This window comes from Mixophyes fleayi, chromosome 7 (genome assembly GCF_038048845.1).
Source record: "Mixophyes fleayi isolate aMixFle1 chromosome 7, aMixFle1.hap1, whole genome shotgun sequence".
NCBI classification, from domain to species: Eukaryota; Metazoa; Chordata; class Amphibia; order Anura; family Limnodynastidae; genus Mixophyes; species Mixophyes fleayi.
The window spans coordinates 64,449,817-64,466,274 of record NC_134408.1 but is presented as its reverse complement, the minus strand read 5'-3'; the positions used below and the strand labels follow the sequence as shown (position 1 = coordinate 64,466,274).

Below are 16,458 nucleotides of genomic sequence, written 5' to 3'. Positions count from 1 at the left end.
ATAACTAGAGATTTGTGTGCAATTAAATTACTTTTTCTATAGATGCGCACACCGATTCTCCGAATGCAATTTCTTATGCCCTTTTCTTTATCAAAATTGTATTCTAAGCACAAATGCTACATGCTGTGAAATAACACAGCAGGAATGTAAAAAATATTAATAAATTTACTGTAGATCTGTAAGGAATATAGATACATTTACTGTAGATCTAGGCAAAAGAACCTAACCTCTGCTTCATTTTTTTTTTAATTAGAAGCCTTTTTATTGTACACTGTTGTATGACATATTCTGTCTTATTGTGTATCTTCAAACAGACTCAAGTATGTCCTAACAGGGACAAGCTTTATTCATTAGCAATCAAAAGTAAGAGTGCTGACTAAATCCAATGCTTCTAAGCATAAAATTAAGCAACGTGTCCTAAAATATTTTACATTTATTGCTGATGCACACTCTAAACTGATTACATTGGTTTAGCAGTGACACATAACAAAAGCCAAAAAACACCAATGAAACCATTCACATAAAAATAAATGATAAAGGCTGTTATAAACATAATTTTTCTTTAAAGTTCAAAGTATCAACTGTGAAATGTAGCCTTTTCAGCTGTGATTTTACTGTAGCAATTTTATATTACGGTCATATAATTTTAAGATGCATTAGCAGATGTCATCTGACTGAAGAATATATGTGCATTTGGCACATAAAAGTAATGTTATTGATATTTTTATGGGTGCACATTGATCTTCAAAAAATATTGATTTATGTTTTAGTGGAAGTAGACATTGACCTCTGTGACAGAAAGTGAAATGTTTGAAGGATTTTGGACAGAGCTATATAACAGGCTTAGACCTTCTGGGCTATTTTAAAGACAATAACAAATGTGTTTATTTTGCAAGAAGCATTAATTATACATTAATTATCTAAATGTACTAGTACAGAAATAAATAAATGCATTTTGTTTATCTGACATAACGCTTAGCCTGTTTATAGCGAGATAACCTATTAGGTGTTAAGTGGTTGTGCTAACTTTTTTACAAACATTCATTAATATATTTTTTTAAAGAAAAAATATTTATGTTTTAAGGGTAACGCTGGTCTGTTTGCTGTTTTTATTGCTATTTATACATTTTAGAATCTACACCAACCATACACTATTCTTGCTATCTATGTCATATCCATTATTGTCCATAGTCAACTAACTGCTTCTGGTTGCATTCATTTTAAGGGGGGAGAGCTTCTCTTAGCAGGTGACATTGTCTTCAAAATGTATGAATGAACTGAACACTTTGGAGAGTAGTTAGGTGTTGATGAGTGACGTTAAATAATTTAAGAATGGTGTAAATAGTCTACAGACTAGGAGGACAGAGGAATGTAATATTTGAAAGATATATAAACAATCAAGCTGCAGATGGAAGGAGCGGGTTCTATGGGAAGAATATGCAGTCATTCCTGAGCTGGTTTCAATCCACCTCATTGAATTTCTTAGCTGCTTCAGCTGACGATGGTTAAGAACATATTATCACAATAAAGAGTATTAGTCAGCAAACTAACTTTACATTTTATTCTGGCAAATCAGACAATGCGTTTATACATAGCCTTATGTGTGTGGAGTTTGTATGTTCTCCAAGTGTTTGCGTTGTTTTCTTCCGAGAGCATTCTAATAGGTTAATTGGTTGCTATTAAATTGACCCTAGTCTCTCTCTCTCTCTCTCTCTCTCTCAGGACAGGGACTGATGTGGGCGAGTTCTCTGTATAACGCTGCTTAATTAGTGGCAATATATAAATAGATGATGATGATGATGATGATGATGATACATACGTAATAGTTAACACATGAACACCAAAGAGTAGATTTGCAGCATACACAGTCTTTACACAATATATGATGGTTACATATCATAGTCTCTGAACAATGCAAAATAAATAGTAATACAGAGTCTTTAAACCAGAGTTTCCCTAAGCCAGTCCTCAGGGAGTGCAGGTTTTCCACCTGTGGATCTTTTAAGATGTGGCATGGATCAGAGGGTCACATGTCCTTTGGCCTGCTGCAGTCTGAGCTGCTTTGGATCACGTCACCTCCGGCCTTACAGTTCATGGCCATGTCTAGCAACCAGAAGGCATACAGAATATGTGGAATGGCCAGGGGGCCTTCTGCATGCTTATTGACAGCTCATAATGAGAGCATTGTGCGTTTGTTTTAAACCACAATCGGCTCTGCTTACTCCCAAAGTCAACAAGGATTAAATATAAAGATACGTGTTGTGTTGACTACGGGTGTAGGTCTGCTCTACTATATCATACACTGCAAGATACTTACAATGCCTATGGGGAATATAAAATCTCAAAAGTACGCACAGAAAATATATATTGTTTTTCAATTAATGTTGCCTTTCAATATTATAGTCACTTATGATTAATAATGGAATTTCTTCTATGGAAAAACATTTATTAGGCTGTTCTTAATATCTACTGTACATAAAATAAATTTTTACAATTGCTCCTGATTGCAAACACATGTTTTTGCATACATACTCAGAAGTCAGCACCAGTATTCAGAACTTAAACTAGCCCCCCAGTTGGAGCAAGAGATATGGCAGAAAACCAGCATACTCCTGTGTGAGCCTGAGTTTAATTTGGATATGGCTGCACAGGAGTGCCCTTACTGTATATTGTCTAGGTGAATCCGCCCATTCCCCACCTCGTTCACTCCCCTATATTGTAGGTTGTAGTAAGTGTTATTTACGCTTGAAGCTGACTTGGATGTGGCTGTATTCTGTTGCATATCGTCCGGTTCTAAACATGCGCAACAACAATAAAAATGTATCTGCAGTTAGATGGGAGACAGAGTGGGAAAACAGGAGTAGTACGTAGTTTAATTAGGTTACCAAAAGATATGGCAGGGGGGGAGGGGGCTGAATTGTAAAGCCAACAGAGATCTGGTGTAAAATGTTTCAAGCGGCAATTTGCCTTTTTCAGTCATTTATTCGGGTGAGTTTGAACCTGCCTATGTATGCGAGTTGATATTAAATCATCAGTAGTGATGTAACTAAAATCAACATACTACTTTTGGCAATTATTGACACACTACCTTTGGCCATTTTGGAAAACTCCCCCCAGACTGCTGTGAAAATTACAAGACTAAAGATGTTGCTTTGGATAGGTGAGATTAGCAAACACATCAGCTTTCCACTGCTGGCCAATATTAACATAACAGGAGGATACAAGTTTTAATTATGTGGGCAATCATGATTACTTGTTTAGAGGGGCAAAAATTATTGTTAATTATCTTACAGGGGCCAAATTATTTTATGAATAAATTAGTGGGCCAAATTTCATTTATAGTATATATTGTGCTTAGTTTAGAGGTCACTAGAAAGTTCTCTATATAGTATAGATGTTACTAGAATGTTATTTGCATTATATAGTGCTTATTATGATTCTTTTTGTGTTATATTTCAGTCACTAGAATATGTTCTGTATTGTATACCAGTCACTGGGATGCTCTCTGCATTGTATAGAAGTAATTAAGATGCTCTCTGCATTGTATATCGGTCACTAAATGCTCTGTGTTGAATAAAGAAATCAAAAGAATGCCTTCTGTTTCATCTACTAGAATGTATAGAGGTCACTGGAATGTTCTCTGTATTGTTTAGTGATCATTAGAATACTCTCTGTATTTTATCAAAGAAACCTTCCTAGAATGCACTCTGTAATGTACATGGGTCACCAGAAAGCTCTCTGCATTGTATATGGGTCACTAGTATGCTTGCTGTATTGTATATTAGTCAATAGAATGTTATATTTATTGTACAGGTGTTCTAGAATAAGCTCTTCATTGAATATATCAGGTAGCACTGAGTTTTATTTGATTATAGCTATATTTCATATATTTTGTTGGCGATATAAAACCATGCCCACATTAGACAAATCATGCCCACACGGTTTTCATCACACCCATTTTTCAGCTATGATGTACCTGGTAAAAGAGTCTCTGCCGCTTGTGTTTGTCAAAAGTTGTCAACATTTCCTTTATCACACCCTCCAACACAGATATACTAAATGCTGGTACTGTGGTAGCTACATATAGCCCTGGTTTGAATTAAATGAAAATTGCATTTATAGGGCTGTACATCAAACATTCTAGTGTCATCTTTAACAATAGACTTTGTCAAACACCCCATTTCCCTTTACCTTCTTGGATCTAGGGGATACCTTAATTTATTTGAAATTATTGGGTACTCTTTTCTCTCTGTTTACCATGTCCTTATGAATACATCAATAGGTGTATTCCCACAAAATGTGATCACTTTGCACCATGGGATAATTCCACTCTAGCAAGACACCAACATATAGTCTGCCCATCTTTAACTGTATCAGCTGCATAGCTGAGAGCTTTAAACTTAATTTAGCAAACACAATACCAGTGCAATGCCTTGCAGTCCACACACTATAGGAAGAATTATAATAGCTTCCATTGTTATCAAGATTTCCAATCCAATCCTGCAGATCACTCTCTCTTTAGTAGGCACAAGATGGCTTTAAAGGGTCTTAGTGGTGTTACTGTACATAGCAGCCAACTCATTTGAAGCTTCACATTGAGTCAGTCTTGAAAATAGCTGCTATGTGTAGGGCATGACGTATGACTAGATAAAGGATAAATAGCAACCAAATGGTTAGTGTATCCCTGAAACAACTCCTGAATCTAGCTGGGAAATTTTACCTGTGACAGACCCAGTTGCGAACTATGGTACATTGTATTATAACAAATTTCTTCAGTGCTGTCAAATGTGAAAAGTGGAGTAAATATTAATGTATCCCTTTTGTGACCACAAATTTATTAGCTAACTACACTTTTTCTAACACTAAGAAGTCTCAGCAGTCTCTGAAGGGGTGCTTAGACAACATCAAACTTTGGACAAAACAGTCAGTATTTAACTTATGTGCAAAACAGAATACTAATTTGCACCCCTTGCATTGCAACATGGTTTTGTCCAGGAGACTGAAATAAGAAGTTTCTTAAGTTAAGATCCTTAATGAATCAGACCCAAAGCAAGGATGGGACAGACTATCCTGTATTTCTGGAGCAGTCCACCCCTACCTCCCATCTGGCAGACTCTCACCCTGATGTGGAGGTTTGACTAAATGGGAAATAAATTAGGCTGTTTCACAGAAAGTTGGTAAAAACCTAAGTTCATAGTTGCCAAACTTACAGGAGTCTTGGGGGGGGAGGGGGGGGCTGGAGAATCGCTTCATGGAGGCTCAAACATTGCTCACTTCACTAGGAAGTGGGCAGCTGTGGGAGAATTGCCAGCTTTTCAGAAGACATTCTGGGAGAGTTGGCAAGTATGCATAAGTTATAGATACAGTAGTGTAATGGTTGTAAGGTATTAAATTGGTGAGAGAGTACCCTGCAGGTATACACACTGCAATATTTTGTTTTTTGTATGTATAAAGATCTGATGCTTTGTGGTAATGTGTAAAGGGAACATGTTAAAAAGATTACTGTATTATACATTTGCAGGCAACAATACCTCACTTTTTTGTTTTCTTGTTTTTTTTACCTTTTCCCACAAAACTTATATATATTTACTTGGACTGCGAATACTGAAGCATTGGATTTGTGCGATTTTAGTGTCCTTTCATAAAATGTTCTCAATAATAAGAACTGGAATTACAGGAGATTTAAGTCTAGCAATCTCTCTGTCGAAGCACCAAACAATCGGCCTTATCAAAATAATTTGTGGTTCAGATGTGTTACAAAATCCATTACAGATTTGGACTCTTTCCTATTCCACATGAAATTTTCTGTGAAAATCTTAGCTTTTATATTTCATCTATAAAAATTGACCTGCTCTATCATCTTTCTTCTGGCAAGCAACATTATGTGATATCCATGTGCATGCACCAATAACAAGTGCTAGTTACACCAATTAAAATATCATACACATTGTGGAATTTCCTTTTCTTAACAAATCTGTTCTTAGTGCTTCCTTGTGTACTTACACAATATTGTACAATAAATATGATTAGTAAATGACTGCTTGAACAAAAAAAACATTGCATAAGCAGGGTTTGATAGACCCTAATCCCTATAGTTAATTGTTAATAGTTATTAATAGTTAGTTGTTAAATATTCTCTGCTCGAGCGCATCTAACTTTATGACCAAACCTCAGACTTCAGTATGCTTGGTGCATGAAGTTTTCTGCATATGCATAAAATCTAGGGGTGAGCGGGTTCGGATTTTTTAAATCCGAACACCCCCGAACAGTGCCGATCCGAGCCCGGCTCCGAGCACTGTTCGGGGATTCCCGCCCGACGCAAATCTCAGAACGAGGCAAACGGTCATCATCCCGCCATCGGATCTCGCGAGATCCGGATTCATATTATTCCCCGCTTCCCGCCGCCATCTTCACTCGGGCACTGGAGAGGGAAGAGGGAGGGTGTGTGGTGGTGTCCTTTGTCCTGCTCAGTCCATTGGTGCTGTCCGGTGCTCTGTCCTGTTTGTGCCGCCCACTTGTGTCGCTTAGCTTAGTCATCCAGCTACCTCGGTGCAACCTTTTGGCCTAAAAACAATATTGTGAGGTGTGAGGTGTTCAGAATAGACTGGAAATGAGTGGAAATGAATGTTATTGAGGTTAATAATAGCTTAGGAGTAAAAAAAAAAAAAAAAAATCTGGATTTTAGCAGTTTTTATGCTTTTTTAAAAAAAAAATCAGAACCCAAAACCTTGAGGGGGTGTTTTGGCAAAACCCATTAGAACCCCAAACCTGAAGGTAATCAGAACCCAGAACCCAAAACCCAAAACGCGAAAAGTGGCCGGTGCACATCCCTAATAAAATCACCAGTTTTAATTGATTTGCACAAAAAGGTATTAATGCGAGATAGTTCAAACCTGATAATGTTATGTATGTGACACAGTGATTATTCAGTGGAAAGCATACTTTTGACCTACTGAACATTGAAAAAGCTACCAGTTAGATCCTCTTTGGTGTGTGCATCTTTCTTTTCCATGGCTGTTGCTAAAGAAAATATATTTAATTTAGATTTAAACTTAAAGTATTTAGTGGAAAGTGTTTAGTAAAATGAAAAATAATCTCTTGCTCAACCCTAACAGCTATATATCTCTGGAACAGTCCAACATACTCACTCATTGAGCAAGCTAATTTTAGGTGCATTTGATTAGGGTATGAACACCCATTGTCATCCTTCTTCCAAAAAGTGCATACATCCATGGATGAGCAGCAAGAGCAGAACAATGCTTCAGGGCATCGCCGCGCCTCATAGTAAAATTTAGTTAAGGGCTTGATGATACAATATCAGCCTCCCTGGCCCTTGCATTGATCTCAAAAGCAGATTAAGAAAGACAGTGTTATCTATACGCTATATGCACAGTCTTGCACATAGCTGAAAAGTTGTTATAGTACCAATCAAAGATGACTTTCCCTAATTGCTTACAGAATATAAATATGCCTGTCATTTATTTTATTTTATTTTTTTTGTCATTCAGTTTTTGTGCCTTGAAGCAAACTACCAGTGCAATTTAGTTGCAGATATCACCTAGCAGTTTCCATTAACATGACTTTTTTCTACTTCTGCCAAAACTGGCATATGAAGTCACTGGGGAATAGTAATGCTGGGATGTGAAATTATGTAGGACATGACACTGTTTGTGCTAAAAGGGAGACCATGTATTGTATGTCCTACAAATAAATATTCTATAACATTCTGAATATTTATTTCCAGCAGTGTACAATATTTATAATGCGAATACCAACAAAAATATTGAACTTAAAATGATTTCTACGGAATTATAAATTTTGTTTTAGTTTCATAAGGCATGTAAGTGCCATGTATAATAAGTAATGTTTGTTTTCCATTTAGGTTTCTGCAAATGTTCAGTAAAGCCTGCAGTCAGAACATATTCTACACGTAGAACACTGTTCAATGTCAGGATAAGGTCTTTTGCAACTTAAGGCAAATTTACCATACGGAGGAGTGAAGCAGAACTAGACGTGTGTTGAAGACCCTCATCCACGTCTAGGCTCATATTTCGATTAATAATTGTGAAGTCCTACCCACAGCTCACATTTTATTTGTTTCTATTCACTGTCCAATTTAATCTCGAAACTGCCTAGAAGACAACAACTAAAAAGAAAATAGAGTTTCAGTAAGCACGTATTATATTTGTATTATATGTGCTATATTGCTTACTCCTTTAACCTCTGCTAAAAGAGTCATCACTGTTTCCTACCATATGACCTCATGCCATAGCCTGCTTGAGAAAGTATAAAATGAAATTATGTTGCTTTGTTAGAAAATTCAAAAAGGCTCATATACACAAAGCTGCAAAATTGTAGACTTAGAACACAAATAACTTTTTGTTATATCATATGTCTATTTTTCTGCAAATGTGCACCTTTTTACAAAAAGCACATGGATTGGTGAGTAAACATGGAAATATCTGTACAAATTGGAGTTTATACTCGTAAATCATACTCGTGAATCATAAAATAAGACAATCTCTCATGATTAATTTAATAGATAAATGGATAGGTAGTAGGCTGGACTTTACTTTTTTATTCTTTCCACCATGCACCTTTCTAACTGAACCTGTACGTTTGCAAAGTTTGACGTAAAGATGCCTCCCGGTGTGAAATTGATGCACTGCACATATGTATCACTTGTGTCCATATTTACAGTTGTCTGTTTATTGTGCTTGTAGGCACTTGAGCTTGTAAAGGCAGATCAGGGGCTAACCAAGTGCAGGACATTAAGCACATGCAGATGCAAGGTTACTGTGATATGCTTCTTATTTTGAATTACATAGTGGATCTTGAATTTATTAAATAATATAATAATTATGTGATGTAAACATAGTACAAGTTTAGGAGTCGTTGATGATGGTTGTCGCATCTTTGCTTCAATCACAGCAATACGCTAGATTTAAGATTGCACGTATCATAAGATGCACGCAACTCAAAATACAGACATGGAAATGCATGTGTGCAGGTGCAACCTTGCTCATATGCAAACAGACCAGGTTTAGGATGTAACTGTAAAAAAAAGCTCAAAGTGACTTTCCAAGGATAAAAGCAAATGTGCTGCAGGGGGTGCATTTTTCCGGCTCCTAAATTACCTCTTATGTTTTCACAAAATAAATGTTACAGGAATTGTTTTATAGAGAACTTTGTAATTGCTATAACTTGATTTCAGTGTTTCTATTAATACTGTAATCCACAATCAATGACATATTGTAGGATGTACATTATTATATATAATCTAGAAAACCTAGTTCTAGCTATAAGTCATCTTTAAGCAGATGCCAAATATGAAACCATGCAATTTCCTGAATTATGGCATATTTGCAGCAGATCTTTTTATCAGCACACACCTAGCACCTCACAAATAGCACTGGCATGTTCTCCAAACCAGGACTGTTCTGATAAATGTTGATATTTGAAACCCTAACTTTAAGGGGGGTATTCAATTGTTAGCGTTAACGGGAAAAAACGAGCACTCAAAAAATATTACCGTTTATACGGTAATATTGCGCGAGAAAAGCGTTAATACGGTAGTTTACTCGCAAAATTTCAGCTCGCCGCTCAGGGAACGGTGAGCTGAAATTGAGTGAGTAATTACCGTATTAACGCTAAGATTTTTTGAGCGCTCGTTTTTTCCCGTTAACGCTAACAATTGAATACCCACCAAAAGGTCTTTTGTAGATTGGAGAAAGGTTTCTCTTAGTAAGAGAGAAGTATAAAGTGCAAATTAATTTAAAAACATGTTATGATTTATAGAACATTTTAAAATGATGTTGGGTTGTCTGTTTTTCCTGATATATAATATGAATGACTAAGCTTATGTAGTGCTGCAATATGTGTATGTAAAAATCTAGTAATACAATTGATAATAAAAGCATGATTAAAAGAAACTGAATATGTTATGGACTATGTGGATTCTCTTTCCTCTTATGAACTTGCTCATTATGTTACTGTATTTATTTTTAGAGAATGCAAACAAATTAGAAGAAACTGCAAGAGGGGTGCTCATTTCCTGTTCTGATGTATATGATGACTACTGTAAGCATGGCAAATGTGAGCATTCTGATAACATGCTGGAGCCTTATTGCAGGTACGAAGTCCTTTCAATTTAATTGCAGCTACAACTTCTTATTATAGAAATGAACAAATGTCCTGCAATTCAGTTTGCAGGATGATTAGAAATTAAGTTCTGTAGTTTGATTTTTGGATAATCTCTTCACCAACCTGTTTTAATAGTTCAAACAAAACTTTATTCAAAATGTTTTCATATGACATATAAAATGTTGTTCTTAATGTATATTTGCTATTTTGTTTTAATTAGTATAGAATTGTTGAAATACTACAATTTATTAAAAAAAAATTTTTTTAATGATATTCTTGTACAAAAAGAAATTTCCAACTTGAAAGAAAACTGTTCTGCTGATGAGATCTAAGAGCACCCTATAGCTATTAAAAATAATATGTTGTGCATGGCAAACATGTCTGTGCAATAAAATAAGCAGCAACATTTATTATCCATCGTGTAGCATTTGTGTTTACATTAAAATAGCTTATCCTCAAATATTTAATTATTCATCTGTTATCAGTAGTTTACTTGTAATGATGTGATGCTGCTCTGATGCTAATGATGCACCTCAACTACCTACCACTAATATGAATCTGAAAACAGCATTAAGCTGTGAAGCTTGACACAGCAGCCAAGCTGAATAGAAAATATATATGTATATATATATATATATATATATATATATATATATATATATATATATATAATGAATTTGACTTTAGAACTCTTGTTCAGATAGATATGAATTTCTTTAAAAAGAACCCAAAAAACATTCAATGTAAATTCAAGTACGAAAAAAAGGGGAAAATCACATTCTCCAAAAAAAGATTCCCTTTTCCAGTAGGTCTTACTCTTTGTATGGTCAATTTGCAATGTCTTATTTTCTGCACTGGATGAAAAAAATATTCATCTGGAGAGAACAGGACATGTGTGAAATGGAAATCTCATTTATGTTATTACATTTTTCAAGAGAAATTTAAAGCAGCTAGAAAAAAATGTCTCCAATCTGCACCAAACCCTTCCTGTGTTGACAAGACATGTCACTGTTTTGTTTCCTAAATGTATTTAATAAATGATATTGCTTTTTTTTAATTGGTATGTCTTTGCAGTGAAAAATTACTTTCCTACTGATTTCCAGTTGGAAGGTCCAAATAGTTCTGTGAATTGAATTTTAGTAGATTTTCCTATCTCTGGTAACAAACATGGGGGAAAATTCTATTCCCCCCAGAATAACGCTGTGTTAAACGTATTACCATTAATACAGTATATTTAACCCATATTTCTGCTCGTGGCTCCCTGAGCCACGAGCAAAAACCTGCATTAAAGATTACCGTGCTAACGGTATTTATGTACACTGTTACCGCAGTAACAGCAATAGTGCGCAGGCCGCGTTACTTTCAAGAGTAACGTGGCCAATTAAATACCCCCCATAGAGGCTTAAATGAAAGCAAATACCCAAGCATATACAAACAAGAAAAGTCTGCCAAACATAGTGTAGTATCATCAATTATTCCAAAACAACAGTGAAGTGCTCAAATTAATATCCGCATACCAAATGTATAAATCAAAATAGATTATCTGAAGTGCTTGTTGTCTTCTTCACATATTCAGGCAGGTTATTTTCCTTCACAAAGATGCTATTTTGCTCACAATGAAGAGTGAAAATTTCACAGTGCAGTTTGCTTTAAATAATGCAAAATGTCTATATATTAAGACCAATATGCATACCAAAAATATTGTATATTACAGCTTTTAATAAAGTATGCCAAATCCCAAAGTAATTTTAAGATAAAAATTATTTAATAGACATAAGACATAAAATGGTAATCCATTAAGCGTACATTCAAATAGAAGCAACTGGCTTATCTGCAAGAACGCCAATCAAGATCTCATAAACTGTGAGACAGCCTCTGGTCAAAAGGAAAAAGTCCCAACAACTATATGGAAACCTCCAGGCAGGTCCTGATTATCCAATAAGCTTACTAGGCTGCAGCCTAGGGTGCACGGCTTTTTGGGGTGGGGTGCAAGATCTTTTGGGGTGCAAAGGTGTGAAAGTTAAAGGTATAAACTGAAATTCATTCTGAAATATAAGAGAAAACTTGGAAGAAAAATGTAGTAAGGTTTTAATCTTGACGCATTCCCATGGTAAAGGCTGAAGAAAATGGGTCATCCTCAAATGTGTGCTTGAGTATAAGCAAGTAGGAGAGATAGTCGCAGCCATAGCAGCCCAGTAGTACTTGTTCATGCCTCCGTTATCCAATACAGTTCTGATTTGTAATGAAAACACAGTGAGTGACAAAGATTTCCGTGCCCCTTTGTAAAAAGCCAAGTGGACCTGAGTTTCAAAAATAAGGTGAACACAAACATTGGTGGGGAGGATAAGAGAAGCTGGATTTTAAATGAAAGATGAGTTTGTGTTTACTGTTGGCTTGTTGGAAGGTGAGGGGGCAGGCACAACAAATAGTTATAAAGAAGACCACTTTAATCAACTGGAATATATGGAAGTAGAGAAAGATATGGTAATAGATAGGAATGTTACAGTTTTCTAATATGATAGTGGGTTATTGCACTGAACAGAAATAATGGAAGCCGAGAAGAGAAATAGTTTAGTAACTGATGTATTGAGCCTAAAGGATATTATATAACCCTCAACAAACAACAATGTAATGAATGTTAATAAAAGCCACATAATGCTATTGTGTTTAATACAATAAACAGTAATTAAAAATGCTTCCAAGCTAAAAAGTGTCAGTTGCAAAATATGGATTTGCCCCTAATCTAATAATATTACACTTACGTTATGTCTAATGTATGTTTATCCTGTAAATAAAACGTCTGTGTATTTTGCTTCAGTAAAACTTTGACGTCTAGGGAGTATATTTACTAAACTGCGGGTTTGAAAAAGGGGAGATTCTAGTTAGCATTTATTTAGTACATTCTACAAAATGACAGCTAGAATCTGATTAGTTTCTATAGGCAACATTTCCACTTTTTTAAACATGCGGTTTAGTAAATGTAATCCCAGATGTTTGTGTGACTTAATATCCTTTGTTATTGTATATAGCATAATGCATTTAATCATGTCCAGTGGTTGTATCATATTTAGAGTTATTTGGACTGTTGTATTAGAAATTGCATTGACCTGTATATGAAAGTCCTTGTTTTACTATTGGTTGTATTACTCTTACTGTTCTTATGGGAAGCTAAATTCCTTTGCAAATGTGCAAAGAATAGCAGCACACTCTAGATTCTGGTTTCACAATATGTTCTTCCTTTTTATTTAACCACAGATAATGCCAGAAAAAATATATAACATTTTGGCATAACATTGAATGCCAAAATGTTATATATTATCCTGCACTTTCTGCAATTAAATGCAAAAAAATAACTTTTTGTGAAGCTGAAAACCCGAGTGTGCTGCTGTTCTTTGCATGTTTGCGAAAGTTTGGTGGATTCAGTGCTGTTCCACTTGAAATAGCGGAGCTCCACAGTAGGAAGTGACGCCAGCATGGTCTTGGTGACTGGGTGACAGCATTGTGTTTTGATCATGTACTAAATGATTTTATCATTACCACATTTTTTTATCTAAGCAAAGTGGGACAGTTTTGTTTGGCAAAATGTGATACTCTTATGGCTCCATTACAACCATTGCAAATTTGTCCACGTTTGTTCATTAAAAATATGTGACATATGTAAGTTTTCCACAAGGCATTAAGCATTTCATAAGCCAAAATAATGAAATGTCAATATGGTGATTGGTGATTTTTTTTCTATTGCAAGTCCCATAATTTAATCAGTAACTATTGTGCCTGAACACTAAACATTGGTAGACTAAAATGTGATTTGCATTGTTAAGTTTCTACCTTCAGGATGCATCTTTTATTATTTGTTGTGTTTATTTTCATATTACATGTTTGTGCACAGTCATTCTTCTTAATACAATGCAGTTTGAGACAAATTATTTAATTAAAATATGACAGCCAAGTAAAAAAGAAATACCGCTCCTAGGCCATCCCACCTTCAATATTCTAGCTGGGAACTGAACTGTTCACATTAACTAAAATGATTTATGATTTATGATTCATGTCTTTCAAGAACATTGCATTTAGCAAAATTGAAAGCAATAACCTTTAATAGAGCTCTGGTAAAGTTTCTAGATATGTGGTAACTTGGTTACCATTGTGACATTTAACCGTCATCACTTGTTTGCTTTTTTCAGGCAGCACATTTTTGACATATAACTTATACAATAAAACTTGTCTTATCTTTTTTAATGAACAGTACTGAAAGGAAACCATAAAAGCATGAGTGCAGATTATTAACATGTTCTATAAGCTAAAGATCAGACAAAGGGCTTGAAAGAGTTACTATTCAGTTGACACTGTTACAGTTATTAAACTTATCATTGTTTAATTTTAAAACCCTGAATTTAATAATTAACTGAAATACCAGATGCCTTTAACACTTTTCTTATTATATTATATTGAAATGTCTACTTCCACATAATTTAGCATCCCATCTCTGTTGCTAACCGTCTTATACAATATACTGGGGATGCTCAAATAATTTGAATCTCTTAGAAATTCGATCAAATCCGGGCCTCAATCTTCTTCGCAGTAAGATGATGAATTTAAACTGTGGTCCGACATTTGCGGCTCATGTTTAAGTTTCACAGTTTGCGTTCAAATTTGTAGATCTGCAAACCACTCTGAGGATGTTTTACATCTAAATAAACAGCACTGTAAATAAACTGCAGTCTACAGTAAGTGCAATCTATGCACTGTTGCAAACATAAATGCAGCATACATAAAATAAGATGCATATATTATGAATTCCTTTATACTATATATATATATATATATATATATATATATATATATATATATACAAGTTAACCCGTGCATGATACTCATGCATTCTAGTCAAATCAAGCTACTTAAGGTGTTAAAAAGGTTCTTGTCATGCATTTGGGCCTAGCCCAGGCCTCCTCAGGGGAAGAGCGTTACTTCCCGACGCAAGCGCCCTTTTTTAACGTGGTTTTGTCCACATGTCACCACCTCATCATTTTTCTCCATCACCTCATCCTTCATCTTCATCGCCACATCCTTCATCAAGCTACTTAAGGTGTTAAAAACTCCCCACTGTCACCCCCGGCAACCACTAACCACTCCCAACTGTCACTTCTCCTTCAAGAAATATATAGGTCAGTGTATAACTCTGCCCAGCAGATGGCGATGCAGCTTGGTTTTTTTTTTCACACACGCCACTACGCATTTATATAGTAGATACACATATATATATATATATATATATATATATATATATAATCAATACTTACATGAATTTACAGTAATCACATTATATACATAAACTAAGAAGACACTCTTTGCACACATTTACAGGGGCAGAAATGCTGTATACAGGCACACCCAATTGCGCTAGACACAGTCCTTTACGTTAGTTTTAACTGATTTTGTAACCATTTCATACTACACAAGGGCATATCAAGTAGTGGGGAATATCTACGCCATCTTTGATTCTATGTAAAATGAGTCTATTGTATTATAGGCGCTAATATTTAGAAATAAAGTTTATTCACTTTTTCAGTGAAGCTGAAAAAAATTTCCTTGGTGGGAGAAAAGAGAAATGACACACATTTAAGGCTTACAATTTTTTTTGCCAAAGTCAGATAAATATCTAGTATTACTGCAATAAATGAGATATATAGGTATCTGCCAGAAACGTGCACCTATTCTAGCTTCAGAAAAAATTGTAAAAATGTGTTTGTCTTTGCAGATGTGATGCAGGATACAGTGGTTCAAAATGTGAAAAGAAGGACTTTAATGTTTTATACGTGGTTCCTGGCCCAGTACGTTTCCAGTATGTCTTAATAGCAGCAGTGATTGGAACCATTCAGATTGCTATCATCTGTGTTGTAGTCCTTTGCATTACAAGGTTGGTGATGTTTTTGATTGGAAAATTGCTGTCATATGTTTCAGGTGATAAGTTTCAAAACCATAGAGATAAAAGGAGTAATACACAAGAATATGTAAACAAAAGTAATTGAAAATAATCATCTCATTTGCTATTTTGTTGAAATATGAAGTAAAAGTGAAATAATTGCAGCCTGTATTCTACTATTGAGCTATAACTGTTATACATGTAAGCTTAATGTGTGAATTAAGTGAAACTGACCACATTATAACTACAATTCAGACTACAGATGGAGTTTACCTCAGTGAATTTTCTTCCATGTACCGCTCAGCTGCTGCTGGGGTACAACCAGGAGTCAAGTAGTGATCTCAGAATATCTGCAGTGGGATGGTGCCAGACACTCTGGTTCTGAAGTT

General features: G+C 35.2%; 1 protein-coding gene across 3 annotated transcripts in view; it reads left to right on the top strand.

The window, feature by feature from the left end:
- TMEFF2 (transmembrane protein with EGF like and two follistatin like domains 2) overlaps positions 1-16,458 on the top strand; it is a 656,761-nt gene that overhangs the window by 617,033 nt on the left and 23,270 nt on the right. For all 3 annotated transcript variants that reach the window (XM_075179936.1, XM_075179935.1, XM_075179937.1), the window contains 2 exons: positions 10,009-10,132; positions 15,905-16,063. In XM_075179936.1, coding sequence (XP_075036037.1) covers positions 10,009-10,132; positions 15,905-16,063 — 283 coding nt within the window. The remainder of the gene's footprint in view (positions 1-10,008; positions 10,133-15,904; positions 16,064-16,458) is intronic.